The 19,852-nt window shown below is 42.0% G+C and overlaps 1 protein-coding gene across 6 annotated transcripts in view; it reads right to left on the reverse strand.

Moving 5' to 3' along the window:
* The window catches only part of CAMTA1 (calmodulin binding transcription activator 1), a 955,716-nt gene that overhangs the window by 859,828 nt on the left and 76,036 nt on the right, over nucleotides 1-19,852 (reverse strand). Inside the window, exon 2 of one of the 6 annotated variants that reach the window (XM_037828626.1) lies at nucleotides 7,281-7,364. The exons of 4 other annotated variants lie outside the window; for them this stretch is intronic. Coding sequence is in view for 1 of the 2 variants with exons in the window: in XM_037828630.1 (XP_037684558.1) it covers nucleotides 7,356-7,364 (9 nt within the window). In the remaining variant the exon portion in view is untranslated. Of the gene's footprint in view, nucleotides 1-7,098; nucleotides 7,365-19,852 lie in introns of those variants that run through there. One more of the 6 variants, XM_037828630.1, reaches the window with a different exon arrangement.

The raw sequence follows: 19,852 nt of genomic DNA on the forward strand, positions 1-19,852 counted from the left end.
GCCCACTACTAAGCAAAGCAGAGACCACCCTTCTCACCCTCCAAACTAAAACGTTTTATTGTGGAATAAGAAATGAACACCTTCAGTATTGGTTCTACCAAAGAGAAAGTAAATTAGTGAGACGTAGGTGGTAAACACACACCTCTCTCAAGCTATTATGGAATTCAGTTGTGTATCTACCTCTGGGCACTGAAAGCCATAAAATTGTGACCATGGGTAAGTAAATGATTATGAGATGTGTGAACTCTGGGGGGTCAGGTGGTGGAGAAATCCCAAGGGGTCAAGGTGAAGTGCCACCCACTTCTCTGCAAGGCTCTGGCTTCCTATCAACAACGAAGCAACCAGAAAAATGGCCAGTGCTCCTTGGGGGGAGGATTTTCTATGAACTGAGAAGATCTGTATTTTCCTTTTGTCCCCTGTGCTTATTTTTCAATTCGTGCACTTGATTGATTGTTAAGGTCACTGTGACACAGACAGCACAGGGGGCCTTGCCTCAGTCAGGGAAGCCCAGAGCACATCTCAATTCGGCACCACTCCAGTGACAAAACCTGAAAAGTCAGGGTGCCAGTGCTCCAATTTTATACTGTATTTAGCTGATGATCCTAAATAGCACTTTGTCAGCTTTTGTGATCTAGCACAAAACCACATGTCTGTGACGTCCCAGCTGGGCTGGGTAATGTCCTTGACTTGAGGTCTAGAAGCTTTGGTTAGGACACAGCTCTGATGTATTATATTTCCATTGCAAACTGCAATGACTAGGACTCGATTCGGCACCACAGAGTGCGCTACCAGAATTAGATTATGCTTCGTTGGTAAGACCACTGCATCCTGCTGGTGCACCACCATGAAGGCCGCTTCCCCAGCCTGGCTTGTTTGCAAGACTGAAAAGCCACAGCTGCGTGGTTTACAGGAAGTGGGCATAAGAACCATCTGCCCAGTCTGGTGTTTCTTTAATTAAAACTTTAATTACAGATATATATCTGCACAGATACATGCAGTCTATCAGATCCTACTCTTAATTACCTGTGTTAATGAGAAATAAAAAGAACCTTCATGTTTGCTGGGTGTCTACTGTGTGCCAGATGCTTTAACACATATCTACACACATAAAAGCAGTCCAGGGTCAAATCACTTTGGCCACGAGTTTCAACGTTTTCTACCAGTCCTTTTACCATCATTACACAAAAAAGTAGAAAATAAGGCTAGTGAGATTCCCCCTTTGGAAAACTGAGGGGTCTGGTGGGATAAAACAGTCAAAAGGATCAGCACAGAAGAGGAAACTAGAAGATAAACCGTGAATAATCAAAGTTCTATGGTAGGTATAGGTGGTATTTGTCTATCACTGATACATTTCTGAACCCATCTAAAGAAGTGCATGGGAAGTGGAAAATCTGGCCCAATCCCATCACCTCGAGGCTGTCACATAGCGCCACGGTAACCAGGGAGAAAATAACCAAAGGTGAGAGCCAACATGGTTTCCATTATCTCCCGACTGCACAATTCTCTTGCCTACCTTTTCCTTCATTAACTCTCTGGGAAGGCAGATTGTCATTGAGGAGTGACCAAAACATCTGTTTTTTATAGTTTCACCATGTGTTTCTTGGCAGGAAGGGCTGAAGTCCACTAGAGCTGACCCAAGGGGTCTGGGGTCAAAGGTCACGGGCACGGCCTCCTGACTCTCACCCTGAGGAGCTCTCTGCTCACCCTCAGAACCCCATAACCTTAAGTAATGCGTGTTCACCTGTTCAGGTGAAAGGGGAAGGGAGAAATGCAGAAGGGGACCACTTTGAATGCTGTTACTTTTCAAGGCGGGCAGGTAACGGTGCAGACCCAGGCGTCACAGCCTGTGCTCGGTGGCCCCATCACCCCATACCCACCCCCCCCACATATGGGTCACAGAGGAGGGGCACCCTCAGGCCTGGCTGCAGGCCTCAAGGAAGTGCCCTTCCCTCCCACGAGTGGGTCTTCAAAACCAAAACGAGGAGGTTCCACCCAGATGAACCCAGCCCTCCCAGCTCTAAAAACTATGCAGAAAATACAGTAAAAGCTCAATCTCTGGGGACTCTGGTACTGTCAAAGTCCACCCACCGCCCAACACTGTACTGGTCTCGAATGAAGCCTATCAAATTCCATGATACTAAATAATCTACATTTTCAAGACAACTCATCCAAGCTAGGGTAGATGGTCACAAACAAAAATTGACAATTTTCAGGCTAATAAGGGGTGCCTCCTCCTTTGAAAGACAGTAAGATAAATTTTTAAATGTCAATTTGTACACCTCCAATGCGCCGGGCCCCAGAGAGGACTTCAAGTACTTTACAGATGGAAAGAAGAGAGGAGGGAATGGAAGAATAAAAGAAAGGGGAAGACAAGATGAATGAGCCTTCCTGGTGACACGGGACATGGATTCTGGGAATGAGTATGACCCTGGCACTGAGAAATTGAGAATGCCTTTTTGACCAAAAGGGGGAAAAGAAAGGCAACAATATAAGGTTTTAGTGGCTTAGAGAGTTCAAATACAGTTCGGAGGCTGTCCTGGAGGTTATTCCTATGCAAGCTTCAGCTAGACATGCCAAATGACCACAGTATGATAAGCCCTAGTCAACAGTAGTCCCCAAAACCTTAAAGAATACCCGGATCCCTATCCAAGACTCTACAAAGGTTTCACCGACTAAGTTTATTCTTCAGAGACTTCAATCCTTCAGAGAACTCCTATACCAGCTAAGTCCCAAAACCCAGAGGCAATAGCCTCTCTTCAAGAACATCAACCAGATGTGTCCCCTTTTCTCATAAAGTTAACACCCCTTTTCAACATGAACAGGTTAGGATGTTCACTACCTAGACATCCCTGAAGATCAGGAAAGTGATTAAACTAGAGGAAGGGGTAGCAACAGACAAGGTGGAATTTATCAAAGGATTATGAATACTGAATCTTTATATAATTTTCTTTTTTTAGTTGCTAGGGTACTAGAATAGATACAAGGAAAGAATTGAAATGGTGGAACTGTAACACATAGCATCCTTTGAAAATTGTTCTATAGCTACTTATTAAATTGGAATGTGAAAGTTACCACCTTTCTGTATATATGCTATATTTCACAATAAGGAAATAACTGAAACTATGGTACTGTAACTCAAAACAACTTTGGAAATTTCCTATATATATACCTATTAAATCACAGTTTGAAAGATATTATCTTTTTGTATATATGTTACATTTCATAATAAGGAAATAACTGAAACTATGGAACTGTAACCTACAATATTTTTTTAAATTTGGCCTCTAGTTGTTAAATTGCACTTGGAAAGTTATCACTTCTATGTATATATGTTACACTCAACAATAAAAAATGGTTTTAAAAAGATTAAAAGAGAGAGGGGAGAAAAAAGAAAAGAAAAAGAATAAAAAAGAAAGCATGTCTCTTTACTTCAGTCAGCTCTGTAACTAATTCAAACCTGGTGCCCACTCACAGAGGACTATGCTAGAGAGTCAATGAGTGGGACTTTTCCCACCAAAAGGATACCAATTATTGGTGGCTGAAATACTAAACGGGCCCACAAAGGCCCATTTTAACTTACAATGTAGCCAGCTATAGAATTAATAGTACTGGCCCATGCTCCAGAAGCACAGTAATATGTGCACAAATTACTTACATAATTTTTTGCTTGTTTAATTTTTGAACCTATGAATCAATGGTTCTCTGCTAGGATACAAAGCTCAGTCTCTGCAGTGGGGCCAGACTCTGCATTTTGAAAAAGCTGTTCACTTGATTCTGGATGAGCAGCCAAGATTGAGGAAGCTGCCACTACAGGTGCCCCAACAGTGCCACCTATGAAAGAGCCCCTCCTGGCAATGGTGGAGGCTCCTCAGAGCCAGTGATGCAAGTGTTGAAGCCTAAATCAGGGGCACTGCTGTGTTAAAAGGTCTGAAGGTAAGGGACAGTGACACACACACTTTGGTTGCTGGGGCCACTGCAACCAAAGTGGCAGACTCTTGCTCATTAGGAGCTCAGTCAGATTTGCCGGGAAATGTCAGCAGTGGGCTTTGTGAGAAGAGCAGCCCTTCGACTTAAATCCCAGTTCCGCAATTTACTAGAGGTGTAACCCAGGGAGTTTATTGAATCCATCTAGGCATCAGTGTTCTCATTTCCAAAACAGGATTAACATAATACCACCCACAGATAATTTAGATAATTAAAATGTGCATAAAGCACTTGGAACAAGGCACAACGAAGAGAGGTTAGATCCCCCCACTTGCCCTACCTAAGGAAGAGCACACAGTCAGGTAAAAATGTCTAAACAGTTAAGTCCTTTCCAACTCCCCAAAAGCTGCCTGGACAGCTTGTTGAGGCTAAAAGAGAGTCAGTGCTAATTAAAAGAAAGGGTCTCTCCCAAAGGTATCTTTTCTTACGTCTCCAGAGCCCCAAAATAGCCATATTAACAAAGAACCATATCAACAAAGGGTCAAGTAGCTCTTAATTATCCAAACTTGTTTTCCTAAAAGCTTAGTAACTCAGACGGAATGAATTTTAAGCATCTGAACTCGCATCTGTTTTAGGGGTGCTGAATTATCAGAATCTATTCAGTTCCCCTCCCTGTAAGCATCCAAGGGTCCTTAAGACAACTTTAGAAGACTAAAATTTGTACAGTTTCATTTTCTGTAAGGTGTAAGTTCTCCTCAGAATTCCCTTTAATTCCACATCCCCATTCCGACTGATTTCCCCTGTCCTGCTGGCTCTAACCACAGCTGCGCTTCCTGTCGTGTGATGCTCTGAGGACTCGGCACACGTCCGTCAACTCACCCAAAACCAACAATGATCCCTGGAGTAGGTGCTGTAATTATCATGCCCATTTTAAAGAGGAGGAAACTGAGGCCCAGAGAGGTCACGTCATTTCCCTGGTCACACCACTGGCAAGTAGCTCCGGAGTCCAAGCTCCCAACCATTCACCCTAGAACTCCCTGTGACCGCCCATTGGCTCAGTAACCATGACTGCTAGCGGCAGGAGCACAGGATGCTGTGAGGGTCAAATTCAAAAGTACCACCTTCTGCATTCCCAGGGTGTTTGTCATACAATCAAAAAAAGCAAGTAGGAGACATACAATTTCCACATTTCACATAAGATAAAACAGAAGCATCAATGAAATGTTTTATAAATTCCTATACATAAAGCCAAACAACTAATTTCACTGCTTTTACACCAAAACGAAAGTCTTTTGAAGTCTTTCTATTTCAGCTTTTTAGTGTTCTTTGACTACCTTAAGAGATACCAATGGCTTATCCACAGACCTTGCTAGTCAAAAGCAGGGTTTCTGACTCCTAGGCTAGGCTTTTCTCACTGAATCTCACAGAAACTACAACCATATGGCTTAAACTTACAAGAATTCCTAAATACTACCCAAATAAGCAATGCTCATTGAAAGTAAGTGATCAATCTGTTTATATACTAGCTCTTATAGGAAAAAAATAGGTTATCTTAAGATGTATTAAGCAGAAAACTTTAAAGAAAATCTAACTGGTCTAATTGCAAAAACAACTACCACCATCAAAGCCTTTCTCTCCTGCACCTAGTGGAGTCTCTCCAGCTCCTCATGGCTGTCTCCAGAGGGCAGAGAGTCCAGGGGGAGCCCAAATGTGGCCCTGGCTCTGCCAACAGGGAGGACGGACTCCCCTGGGAGCACCAGGCAGGTCTTCCTCCAGGGACAGGCGAGTGCAGGTCTGCCTCGAAAGAGGAATGCAGGGGCACGCAGTCAGAGTCTGTGAGCCCATGTACAACACGCTCTGAGTTACACTGAATTCCTTTGCTGCTGGAAGACGCAGCATCAAAGGAACAAATAAAGGACACACCTGAGGGGGAAAAAGTCTTTTGGGATCTGGAAAACCTTCCCGCACAACTCTGAAAAGCATAACAATACAAAATCACCTTAAAATTCAAGGTTCCATAAATAAGTTGTCTTGACTACTGGGACAATCATTCCACATACTTTCTGGCATTGTAATCACATAATGTTTTACCTCTCTGTATTTCTCAGCTATGAGATTCTGCAATTCTGTGAAAAGATACCCAACAGGCCAAAGACAGCTTTCCAGGTATGCAAATGTAACAGAGAGAAACCAGCCTGCGCGCCTGAAGACGTGCACCTGAGAGTCCGAAGCTCCAATGAACAGCACACCACAACTAATTTTAATTTGTGGCTCTGATGAATGATATAAACTTTTATAGGTATCAACAAAGCTCAGAGAGGACTTAAATCCATTTCAGTGCTCATTTAGCAGCTTCAGCTGTGTGCAATTAAAACATCAGCATTAAATGTTAGAGAATAAAATAATGAGACACTTAAAAAATAATCTGTGCTTGAATGACCATGCTTGAGACTTCACAAGATCTTTTTTAAGAATATGATTTCTTAGGAATATCTTGCCATCTCAAAGTTGGTGTTTGTTTTGCTTTGCTTTTGAACAACAGTTTTCTGAGAAAAGGAATACAATTAAAAAAAAATGCACTTTCTGAAAAACAGGCATGAAATACCACACAGCAGGAATCAATCTGGTATACAGACCATCAGAGCTGACTGACAAGGCTTCAGCAGAGACAAAAGCACAGTGTTGGTCATGTGAAAAATGTCGCTTGTTCTTAACTTCGACTTCAAATAAATAAAATATTAAAGGACAGAACACGTGAATTTTGGAAATGAGGCAAGTTTGTTATTTTCTAGCCCTTAAATGGAATTAGAAGTCTAAACTTTTTCTCCCAACAATACTTGAGAATATAAAATGTAATCTGAGGTTGCAGAATGTGGCAGCTAATACTAATATAATACAATACAATATAATATAATAAATACCATTTCTGAAAGACAGACATGTTAATCTGCAAAGAAAGGGGTGTATGGTGATGGTGAGGGGTGTGCGCGTGGGAATGGGAGGGGAGCTGTGGCGGAAGGGCGGGGCAATGGGCGTGCATGTCCGGAATGCGTGAGAGCTGTATGCAAACAAGAATTTAGCTTTTGCAAAATATGAATAGGAAAGGAAATATACTGTATGGGGAAATGCACTCAATAAACTTAAATTTTAAAAAGATGAAAACACAGATTACACTTGATTTTAAAAACTGAAATGAATTTTAATACAGAAAATGAAGACAGCATTCTGCAAATTTATCGCTCAAAGGGGTATCTCTATTTAAGGAAATCAGCAGTGTTACACTTTGAGAGATGAAATGTTACAGCTTGTACACCAAAATTAAAAAATGAAATTAAATTAAAAAATGAAATGGTTACCAAGGTAATGCAGGTCAGGGGATCAAAGGTGAAGGGTCACACACTATTAAAAAGAAATCCAAAAGGACGGCTGCATCATGATCTCTGCAAAACAAAGGAGCTACAGTAAGTAAAACTAGTATCTCAGAGGGTTTAAAATCAAGCTCTTGAAGAGTCCACTGTAATTGAACACGGTTATCCTGATTGCATGTATAGCCATTTTTATTTAGAAACAAAACCAAATTTTAATTATCTGTCACACAGTTTTTGTAAAACTTTCACCATTCAACCATATTAGGATCCAAAATATTTCCTAATTTAATGTACTGACATTTCAACTGGACCCCACACCCTGTTTTCAGGAAATGACAGTGTTTGATAAGTTGCCAACGTATCAGAAATCTAATTTGGTCACAGCATGGTGAGTTTTTTTTTTCCTCTCCTAAAGGAATGAGTTCCAAAATTGAGTTTTTGCAAATTTGTTTCATTTGAAGTAGCTGCATAAAATTTCCATTATTGGAACATTTAGTGTAACAATGTTCTAGAAGACAGCAATAAAATGATACAGGATAAAATAAACTCTGTAACTACATCTATTAAGATCTGTTCTCACATTCAACTTTGCACAGGAAAAAAAGACATTTTAAGCAAAATAACTTGCTATTTCTACTGAAATTACACAGAATTAATAGAAGATTGACACAGGAATATCTACAAGGGGAAAAAAAAGTATGGTGAGTTAGACAAAGACTATTTACTCATCTTCCCCCTTAACAAATGAAAACAGTTAATGCTTTAAAAAAGGACAGAAAGAGCTATGGTTTTGCTTTGAAACATTTATCTATCATCCAAATCATGACAAACATTGTGGCAATAGCAAGCACAACAATTAATAAAATATTTTCAACAGTCACCTCACTAGCAAATAAAACACACAATACAACAATACAATAATCTTCAGTGTCTCCTTTCTGAAAGCTGAACTTTGAGCAGGCTACAATCCCTAATTTTGGGATATAAATTCCTTAGTATTTACTGGAGAGCAGATTCTAAAGGGCCATGTAAATAATGGTTCACCATATTTGAGAGCAAAAAAGGACTTCGTTTAAGGACCATTCCTGATCCAAGCGTCCACATTTACCCTTCTCCTGGTTCACTTTCCTCCCACAAGACCTAATATTTGAGCTTACCTTGATTAAGTCAAATTCCAAAAGTTCTTAAATATTAAAATAAAGACAACTGCCCAAACAGTATTTTATTAAAAGGCTTACAGCAATCAATCAGTAAACAAACTCTACAAACACCAAACAGATTTTGTCCCCTCTGATTAGTTTTCGTTAATGAACTTGCAGTTTCATGCACAGGATGTAAGTGTGTTAGTGCCTTAAGGCCCCGTTTCTAAAAACATGATTTCTTTTTTTTAAGTTGCACAGCTACTGAACAATAAACTAGCGTTTCCTTGCCCTCTAATGTCCATCTCACATTAGGTCTGTCGCATGTGTACTCGTGGCTGGGAGGCATGAGAGCAATTCTGAGCACTAGGGAAATAATCAATACCCCATCAGATGATGCATACATTGTTTTAGTAGCACAGTTATTTAGACTTTTAGAGTGTTTGTAGCAAAAGGCAAGACGCCAGCTGTATAACATTAAGCAAAATTTTCTTTTACTACAGCATTTTGTATTAAAAAGGAGAAAAAGTAAGCCTATTCAGATCAAATATCTATATGTACCCCTTCATCACCAAAACCACATATACTTAATAAACAATCTCTCTTAACATTAGATGATAAAGTACTTATAGGTGCCTTAAAAAGTAGTCTTCTAAATCATTTGTTAAATTTACCCACTCACAAAAATCCATTAGCCCAAATTTTCTAACAGTTTAATCCCTGTCATAAGTTTCAGAGCCACCAGACCACTCCAACTTGAATGTCATCTACAAAATATAAAGAACGCTGGGTGAGTACCTGAAGGGGTTGCAACCAAACCAATTCCCATAAATAATTCCACGGAAATAATAACTCAAACTACAAATCTAAATAAAGACAAAACAAAATCTAAAAGCTCAGCAGGTCTGAGGAATGGCTTTGAATAAAACTGTGCCAATAATAACATTTTAGGTGATTTAGGAAAATCTACAAAGCATTTTAGCTAACGTCTTTCAAAGGAGCTGCTATTTGGGGTGGGAGCAGGGTGCAGACTCTCAGCAGCTGACTCTGCCCCTGATACTCAGGGAGACTGGAATATAACAACAAATAAAAAGAGCTGCAAGCATCAAGGGGGCAACGCCCACCTCGGGGGCCAGGGATCCAGCTTTACCAACACAGCAGCAAAACCAGGGGCCCACAGAGGCCACTGGCTGGGGCAGGTATATGGAGAACCACAGTGCATTTTCCCACAGAAGCAATGCTGTAAGTTGTGGTTTCAGCTGACAACTAGCTATTTAATCTGACAACTGCTGAAGTGATGGTTCTGCTCTGAATTCTGGAGGCTGTGGGGTCTGAGTAGCTTTTCTTTTCAAGGAGCTAGCCCAAGCCAAAACCTTGGAACCAAAACATTCTCTTTGGAGCCTCCTGATCCAAAATGATCTTCCTTGCAATGAGGCCCAGGTGCTAGCTAAACATGAGTGCACCAGATTCACACACACAGGTCCTGAGTAGACTGAACGCGTTAGGGTTTTTACATAGAAGGGGGGAGAGAAGGCTTGTCTACCTCCCAAGAGTCGTCTTCAAAACTTATAAATTGTCTCTGTAACTAGCAACTGCCTTAAACAAGAAATGCTAAGAAGTTCTACTAAACCCCAATATCTCATACATATTCTCATTCATACATAGCTGTAGCCTATAGAGGGTCCTCAACCTAACAACTGAAAACTACACTAACTGCCACATTTGTGGCATCAAGTTTCACTTTCAGACATCAGAGTTCCAACAAAGAATAAGTTTCCAGGGAAATTCTCACCCACATTACGCTCTCACTGTCTGGACAACATCTTATAGGGATATGTTTTTCAAAAAACTCAATTTGTACTCTTGTTAATAAAATTATTTTTGCCAAAGACTAGCTTCTCAGACATAAAACATGGTACACAATTTCTAATAAGGTTAAATCGTAACAGAAATTCAGCCATTTTCACCTCAAGCATATTATTCTCAAAACAAAATACACAAAAGAACTGAAAAGAAATAAAAACTAAAGAACGAAGAAAATTTGGGGAGTCAGAGAAGCCAGGAGACCTTTTAAGAAACCACTGAGAGTCCTAAATATTTTACTAATTCTTTATAAAATGGCTATTAACTCAACATAACACTGCAATAATGCAGCACAAACTAACCTCAGCAAGTATACTCAGATTATAAAGAGAAATAGCCAGCCAAAAGTTAACAACAGTGATGGGGCAAATTTTATTTTTTTAATCTATAAATATACTCACCAGCGTGCCACTCAATAAAACAGACAAGCCATTAGAATAAAATGCCCCTGGGCTCAGCGTGCCCTCAGGTAAGGATGCATTATATTTCCACACCCTTTCATGTCAGAATTTATCCTAGTTTTTCACCGGCACGTTAGATACAGCACTACTGAAAAACCAAAGAACCGGTGTCTGGTCTTCTCTTTGTGTATCACCCTCCCAGGGGGCACTCCCTGGCTCCCCTTTCCCACCAGTCACCATCCCCACCATTTTTTTCCAATCTTTCTGGAAATAATATTTCCTCTGTCAAGCTTTTCCAGTATGGTCTGTTCTAAGGGATTTGTCTGCTTCTCAAAACTTCCTACAAATGACACAGCAACCTACACCACACAATCATCTTATTATTTCCACTATACACCTCAAACAGAAAACAAAGGCTAAAACTATAAGTTAAACACCTTTCGATCTAGTATTTTACCCTTGAGAATGTAACTTCTTCCCTAAAAGCTTCAAAGATTCCACAAACGGAAAGAAAGTCAAGCAGGAAGATGGATGGTGAAGCAGTCAGGGTCGGAGGCAGGGGGAAGTGACCCTAAGACCCAAGGCCCTAGGGAGCCAGGCACCCGCAAAGAAACAATGAGAAGTGCAGCTTATCAATCCTTATTAGCATAACCAGGCTGGTGGAGAGCCCCTCCAAGTCCTTACAATGCAGGAATCCCGAGCTAGAGCACTTCTCCTCCTCTGGAGAAGGCCCACATTCACCTCCTTCCAGCACGTGTTTTCACTAGGCGTGAGGCTTTTGAGCTGTGCACACTGACTAGTCCTTGCGTTCTTCCCTGTGACTGGTCAAGAATCCTCATGGTGCCAGCCCCTGGTTGAGGTCTGGACGGCTCCGAGAACCCCCAGGGCTCTCCATCATCAACGGGACTACAAAGGCCCAAGGAAAGGGTTGCGCGTGACGAACACGCTCATGACTTTACTGGAGAGATGGTCCCGAGGGTATACACACGCATGCACTTATCAACTGCAAACTCACTGTACGTGCAATTTACAGCATGTTGATCATACCTTAACTAACCTTTAAAGGGGGAAGGGGCATGAGACAGGGGCTTTGCTCTCTTCCTGCAAGCTCCAAGACTGGGCAGCAGGCCGTGAGCCAACCAGTAGAGATAGGCAAGGGAACCATGGAGCCCTGAGCTGCCCAGTGTGCCTCTGGAACCACCTGCCACCTCTGGTCATCTTGTGAGATGTGAGATAATAAAAGAATCCTCAGTGTTTATCAATACATACATACATAACTACATATTGAAAACATTTAGTACTGATTACTAATTTTCATATTAGCCACATTCTTGAAGTTGCCATATTTTCTAAATGGAAAATCAGGGCACGGGCTGACAGAGTTTCCCTAAAAAAAGAGATAAACCATTTGACAAAAGCTTTAGACATACTCCTACATTTGCAGATATGCAAATTCACCAAACAGACTTTTTAAAAAGTTTTTTCCAGATTGGACTATCACAATTGTCACAGCTAAGACACACTCAGGAAAGAGAATAATATAATATATGCTAAAGTCCCTGAAATACAAACTTACAAGAAATAAAACAAGGAGGAAGCAGCTCCACCCAGTGATGACCTGACTTCTACATGCTTTGTTGTTGAACCCACCGAAGGGACAGCCTGCTGCTGGTTTTCACTCCTCCACTGCCTTCCTGGGGACAGCAGGAGCCTTAGGAGACCTACACTTCCCATTTCCTCTGCTCATCGATTCTCAAACGTCAGACTCAACAAGAATCCCCTATCTAAACCAAAACCAATTTTTTTTTTTAGAGTTTCCAATGTCCTACCCTCTGAGGGTTAACATTTAGTACCTCAAAGGAGAGGTTAAGAAATCTGCATTTCTAGAAAAACTCCCGGGCATGTCCACGAGCCTTACTTTAAGGCACCGGAGTGTCCAACCCCTTCAGGCCCCACAGGCAGGCCCTGGCCTCAGGAGCCCCCACGCACAGGGTCAAGGCTGCTACAGCGTGAATTAGCACATTCCAGGTGGTAACAGCACAAGTGCTCCTCCCTCCCCAGACTACTAAAACTTCTGAGATGCCAATGGATGCCTAAGTCTTTACAACCCAGAAGAATAAGATGGGGTGGCCATTAAACATACAGGGAGTCCTTTCTGGACTTTTAAAAATCATACCATGTAGCTGAACTGGGGTTCAAGTCATAGCTCTACCACTTACAACTTCTGTGACCTTGGACAACCTAAGTTTTCAGCTACATCTTACTTCATTTATAACATGATAATAATAACATCCCTACCTCAAAGAGCTGCTGTGAAAATTAACCAAAATAATTCATGGAAACTGCTTAGCATGGTGCTTAGGACCTAACTATGAACCTTAGCCAGTTCTTTCCAAAGCTAACAAGGGAGATGCTGCTCTCCCCATTTTTGCAGATGGGTTAAAGGTTAAATAATTTTCAGACTCAATCTGTCCAGATCTGGCCCACCCCAGGTCAGCAACACTGAAGAGGATTTAGGGTTCACCCCCCTGCCCCAGCAGTGTCCATCGCCCACACCGGGAGCTGCCTGCAGGCAGGGATGGCCCAGACCCACACAGTGCCTGGCTGAGGCTCCCATCCATGCTTGGTGAACAAGAGAAGGAACAAACAGATGCGTCCTCGAGGGTAGCAAAGAATGAACACACATTTCAAGATCCACTACGGTACCCACCCCAGCACCTTAAACAAAGCACTTAAAAGGAAACATGGGATCTGACTCAGTGGAGTAACAGAAATCAAGTCAAGGACCTATCTGCCTACTTGCATGCTTTTTAAAAAAGGAAGAGCAATTGCTTCCATTCTGCAGTTCTACTCGCAAATTCATTTAATTAGATGACAAAATTCATACCTCCAACAAGTATTTATTGCATGCCCACTCCAGGGCAGGCTCTGTGCTAAGTCCCTGGGATGCAGCAGGAAGAGCAGCAGAGAGGAATCACAGTCCTTGTCCACCTCAGCCACCCAGGAGAGGGCTCCGACTCAGAACGACTCAGTCCAAGCACCACGACAATGACAGACGACGGAGAAGTGCAGGACACTACGGAATTCTATGGCAAGGGGACCTCCTGGACTCTGGAAGGGCGCTGTTTAAGCTGAGATCTGGTGATGACAAGGTGTTTGATTGAACAAAGAAGAGGTGACCATCATTCTAAGGCAATATGGTGGGAAGGAGTTGAGGATGCTAAAGGAACCTGGCAGGTAGAACCTAGGGGCTGGACCAGAGAACTAAGGGAGAGGGGCTTGGCAGGAGGCTGGGAGGTGACAGACAATTACAAAGGCCTTGTACTCCATGTTAAGAATTCGGGATGGTATCTTAAGTAAAACAGCAGCCATTCAAAGGTTTGTGAAAAGGCATTCCAAAAATTCAACCAGCATTTTCAAAAGTTCACTCTGGCACACAGGTGGAGAATGGGGCGAGAAGGTCCAGCTACAAAACGGGGACACACCTCGGAAGAGCCATGTAGTCTGGGACAGCAGTGGCTAGGAAGGAGCAGTGGCTGAAGAGAGAGTGATATGGGTAGATGGGAAATTTATTTGGGAGTAGAACTGTAGGAAATGGATTAGATTCGATATGCAGTTAAAAAAGGGGGGGGGGGGGGGTGTCAAAAATGACCCCTGGGGAGAAAAAAAAGAGTAACTGTCCAGTGGAGAAACCTGACAAACTCGACCTCAGCCAGTTAATCAAGATCAACATCCCCAAAGATTAAGTCACGCTGATAGCATGTACCCTCCACATGACGTGATGAGAAAGGCACTTTACCTCTGTGGTCTCCAACCAAGACCCCAAACCCCAATCTAACCATGAGAAAAACATCAGACCAAGCCAAATTGAAGGACATTCTACAAAATACTTGACTACTCCTCAAAACTATCACCGTCCACAGGAGCTTAAGCAGACAGGACAACTAGAGGTAATGTGGTGTCCTGGATGGGATTATGGGACAGATAAAGGCAGGAGGTAAAAACTAAGGAAATTCAAATAAAGTACAGCCTTCCGTTTCTAATTCTGCATGAAGACTAAGGCTAATGGAGGAAAGACGGTGCTAATGGAGGAAAAACAGGAACTCTGCGATAGATAATCTTGCAACTCTTCTGTAAATCGAAAACTATTCTAAAATAGTATCTTAAAAAATGACCCCAAGGTCTGACTTGAGCACCTGCAAGGCAGCATAGGTGCCCTTTACTGGGACAGGGAGACAAGGAGAGGAAGACAAGACTGCTGGTTCCAGTCCCGACCTGCCAAGTGGGAGGGGCCCAGCAGGCCCAGGCAGGGCACCAGGTGGCAGCTCTGTGTGGAGCTCTGCAGAGAGCTGAGCCCAAGACGCAAACCTAGGAGCCCTCCTGCAAACTCAAACTATGGAAATGGGCAGGTCTCTAACCTCAAAAGCTCTCAGCATACCCTCCAAATATCTTTATTTTTGATGTGTTGCAAGATGTGAGAAGGGCTGGGAAGCAATGGCTAGAAAAACGAAGGTTCAAGATTCTTTTGATTCTGTCTTCAATGGCAAGTTAGACTGCTTTAATTAGTTTTCGTCATTAGCCCACATCTGCTGCTGCCAAAGAACAAAAAAAAGACAAAATGATCTCAACTTACAGAACAAGTATCAGAGATCATTTACACAAATGAATCTCTACTGTAAAGCCATACTCCATTTTTGACATATCTTTAAGATTAGAATAGGAACAACGTTCCCTTTACAGTATGTTAGTTTGACAAAAATTCAGTGTGTAGGAAAATACAAAAAAAAGGAAAAAATAATGTGGTACTTATGTACACACAGAATAAACAGATCAATGAACAGAGAGCATCCAGATAAAAAACCACATATTTGTGGAAATTTATAACATGGTAAAGGCAACATTTCAAAGCAGTTAGAAAGGATCAATGATTCAATAATAAGCATCTATTGGGGAGAAAAAATGAAATAAGAGCTCTACCTCACACCATCCATATATTTTTAAATGTTTAACTGTATTGGATACCTAAGAATAAAAATCTAAAATACAGAAGGAAATGTAGGAAGAATATTTAATAATTTGGGGGTGAAAAGACTTTCCTAAGTAAGCTATCAAGATCAGAAACTTTAAAGATGAGGACTGGAAGTTTTGACCACAAGACTCATAGCACTGCCATGCAGGTTTAATGAGTTAAGAAAATTAAGATTAAAATATAGGTGACTAACCAGGAGAAAAATTATACATACATATTGTATTTAAAGAAAAAGACATAGAAAGCAACAAGAAAAGGATGAAGACCCTACCAAAAAAAAAAGGGTCAAAGATTGCAGACAATTCAAAAAAGTAACATAAATAACCAAAACATGTTAAATCTCAGGATTATACAAAGAAATACAAATTAAAAGGAAAGCATTTTTTCACCTGTTGGACTTAAATTTAAAATACTTACATTTAAAACACGGATAATCCCTGGAGTCTGTGAGGGTCTAGAGAAATGGACACTCTTAGATTTGGCTCCTGGAAGTGTAAATTGGTACAAGCATTCTAGAGGCATGTGATAAATGTTTCTCCTCTTTGAACAAGCAGCTCTACAAGTAGGACTCTGGGCTAAGAAAACAACTGAAAAAGTGTGCAGAAATACCTGAACAAGAATGTTAATGGCCTCGCTGACTGAGCAAAATCATGAAAGAACCAATAAAGGATGGTTTTAAAATGCTGTGGGGCATCCCTACCAGGCAGTTCTGCATCTACACACACATGCCCTGATGTGTGTTTTAAAAATACTTGATGTTTCAAAATTTTTTAAAAACATTTTAGGAGAAAGTTTTGATTTTTAATCTCTACACTTCTATGTGGTTAGAATTTTTCCAGTGGTCATTTATTACTTCTATAAATAAAAACATATTTATATACTTTCACAATAAAAATATAATAAAGCTTTTTCTATGGAGTAGGAGGAAGACCCCTACGGAAAAGAAATGTAGGTGGTTTTGTATGTTCGCTCCTTAACATATGAATTCTTTTGACTACAAGGCAACTTCCAGCTATGACTTAATGGTCTTAAAACCTGGGTTATCAAATTCTCTTCAACAATGGAATGCCCTGTCTACAGCGTCAGAACAAGGTAGAGCTTCCTGAACTATGGCAAAGTCAAAGAAAGAGTGTTAAGACTCAGCAAATAAAGGACAATCTTTTTCATGCATGCCGAATTTAGAAGGACTTATGGACTGTCAGTATGATTTCAAGCAAACAAGGGGATGATTATGAGTCTAAACTTAGCAAAGACCACATGAAAATACTCACTCTAGGGTCAGCCCAATTACCCTATCAAACAAGAGAACTGCAAGGAGTATATATAACCACTGCAGTTGAAATTCAGCTCAACTGATTTAACTGGAATAAAACACATACATACACACATGCCACTTTCAGGCAAAATAAAGCTAAAATCACAGCAATCTGTAAAAAGAACTTCAATATATAAACCAATACATAATCCCAGTTTGAGATTTTTAAAATACTGAAAACAGTAACCTCTCAACTGGGTAATATCCCTGAGGATAAGCAGATCTGTAAATTACATTAATACATCTGAGAAACATACAGTAGACAAAACTAATGCCATGAAACAAAGCTAACTCAAATTAGTCAAAATACAATTGAATATAGTTTAAATCCTTTAAAAACAAATATAGTTGTAATTTAAATGAGGGATATTGGCTCTAAACTTCCTTTGGTGCTCCTACAGCATGTCTTCATCCACCCCTGGCCTCACTCTCCTCCCTCAATATTCCACAACTCATCCCTTCACATATCCCCTGGCATCCCGGACCATTAATCCATTCACATGACAATTATGCACCGACTATGAACTAGGCCTCATTCTAAACTCTGCGTATATATAGCAGCGAATAAAACAAAATCTCTGTCCTGATGCATCTTACATTCTAGAGGCAGCAAGTCCACAGTGACACCCATATTCAAAACTACATGCCACTGCCCACGCCCAACACAGCACTCAACTTCCCTATTAATTTGCTCTACACTTTATTTTTACAAAAGAAGGTGCACTTAGCACCTTACTCACTTATTGCCAGTCTTCCCCCATGAGACTAAAAGCTCCCTGAAGGCAGGCATGTTTTTTTTTCTGTTTTGTTGTATTCCAAGAGCTTAGAACAACGCCTGGCACATACACACTCAAATACCCAATGAAGGAAGAAAGCACTCTCCTCTCTCTCAGTTCTCTGCCCCTGAAAGAAGTTGCTCCACCTACCCCATCTGCAAACAAAATGCAATGCCCTCTGTCCTCTACCCGGACCCCAGCCTCCTACTTCAGTCAAGCTTCTGTGAAGGCATGAGAGAATCCATTTCCTCACTTTCCCATCCCCGCTGTAACTGTGTGTTTGTCTGGTCACCGCTGGAGCTGAATCACGTCCCCCACAAAAGGCAACTTCACGTCCCAAGCCCTGGTCCCGTGGGTGTGAACCCATTTGTAAACAGGCCCTGTGAAGAGGTTAAAGGGTGCCCAAACCGAATGAGGAAATCCTTAATCCAATATGGCTGAAGTCCTTATAAGAAAAGGAAATTGGACACAGAAAGAAAAGCCACAAGAAGAGCTGGACTGTAAGTCAACAGAACCCAGAGTAGAGAGAAGACACTGCCCTGTGCACTGCCATGGAACAGAAAAGCCAAAGACCATGGACCACTGGCAGCCAGTCCCAGAACACCCTGGGCTTCAGGGAGAATGCGAGGCTTGCTGATGCCTCAGTTTTGGATGTCTAGCCACCTAACCATGAGCCGGTAAATTCCTGTTGTTTAAGCCAACCTGTCATATGGTATCTGCTTTAGCCAGGAAATTGAAACAGTCATCAAAGCCTCCCTCATCAGCAACTCCAAGTTTCTTTTACCTTTTCAGTTGAAGTAATTCATGTTTGCTACAAAAAGTGCACTGAGTGGCATTATATGCCACCTAATGACTTAAGCCAGAAATCCAGGAGTCATTCTCACAATCTCCACCTCCCTCACTGCCCACATTCAATTCATCACCAGGTCTGAATGATTCCATTCCCAAAACCTATCTCCAAAACATTTGATTACCTCCATCTCCCCTGCCACGGTCCCAGGGCCAACCTCACCCTGGGCTTTCACTGGACTCCTGCACATGCTGACTTCCAGCCACAGGCCATCCAGCTCCCCATGTGGGATGGCTCCAAGAGGCAATGAGACCGTGGGTCTCCTATTTCAAACCTCTACAACAGGCGACCCTTCCCTGGGGACATCCTAATTTATGAGGTGGCCTAAGGCACCTGCTGAAACCACCTCTCCTGCCACACCCCCTCCCTGCACTTGTTCAGATGTACCAAGCTCTTCCCCACTTTAAAGCCTTCCCGCAAGCTTCCCCTCCGTCTAGAACACTCTTCTTTCTCATCAGTGACCTCCCTCAGGTCACAGATTTAAAATAGCACCTCCTCAGAGAAGCCTTCTGAATTGTCTCCTCCCGCATTTGTCCTTCACACCCGTTTACATAATTCTGTGAACATGTAGCTATTCTCAGGACTCCCTGCATACTGGCTGGTGTCCTTCTGAGGGCGAGACTATGTCCTGACTGCCACACATACATAAACCCAGTGTCTAGAACAGAACCAGGAACAAAGAAGGGCTGTGCCGCCTGGCGGACTACACAGGAAACCTAAAGCTAACTGAACGGCCGGCTGTTCTACTACATTCAAACTCCTCAAAGGCAGGTTCAGTGTCTGTTTTATTCACTCTTGTGCATGTGGTGACAAGCACATCATCTGGCATTAAGAGCAAATGTTCAACAAACAGTTGCTGAATGAAAAATACAAACACAGAAAAGGGAAAAAAATCTCCATAATTCTATTTGCTGGGGAAAAAATCAACATCTTGCTCTATGGAGACTTCCATACGGACTTTTCTACACTATGTGTGCTATACCGTGGCATGCAGGGCCTGCCCCCGGAGGCTTCCCTGGCGCCCAGCTCCTGCAGCACACACGGCTTCCCCAGCCCAGAGCCCTGCAGCACACAGCACCTCCACTTCAGGCGGCCTGTAGCTGGATGCCTCCAGTGGAACCCCTACCAGGAAGAGCTTTTCTCTCACACTCGAGAGAGTGGGCTTCTGGCAAGTTCCAGAGGTTTCC

This window comes from Choloepus didactylus, chromosome 2 (assembly GCF_015220235.1).
Source record: "Choloepus didactylus isolate mChoDid1 chromosome 2, mChoDid1.pri, whole genome shotgun sequence".
In the NCBI taxonomy this organism is placed as follows: Eukaryota; Metazoa; Chordata; class Mammalia; order Pilosa; family Megalonychidae; genus Choloepus; species Choloepus didactylus.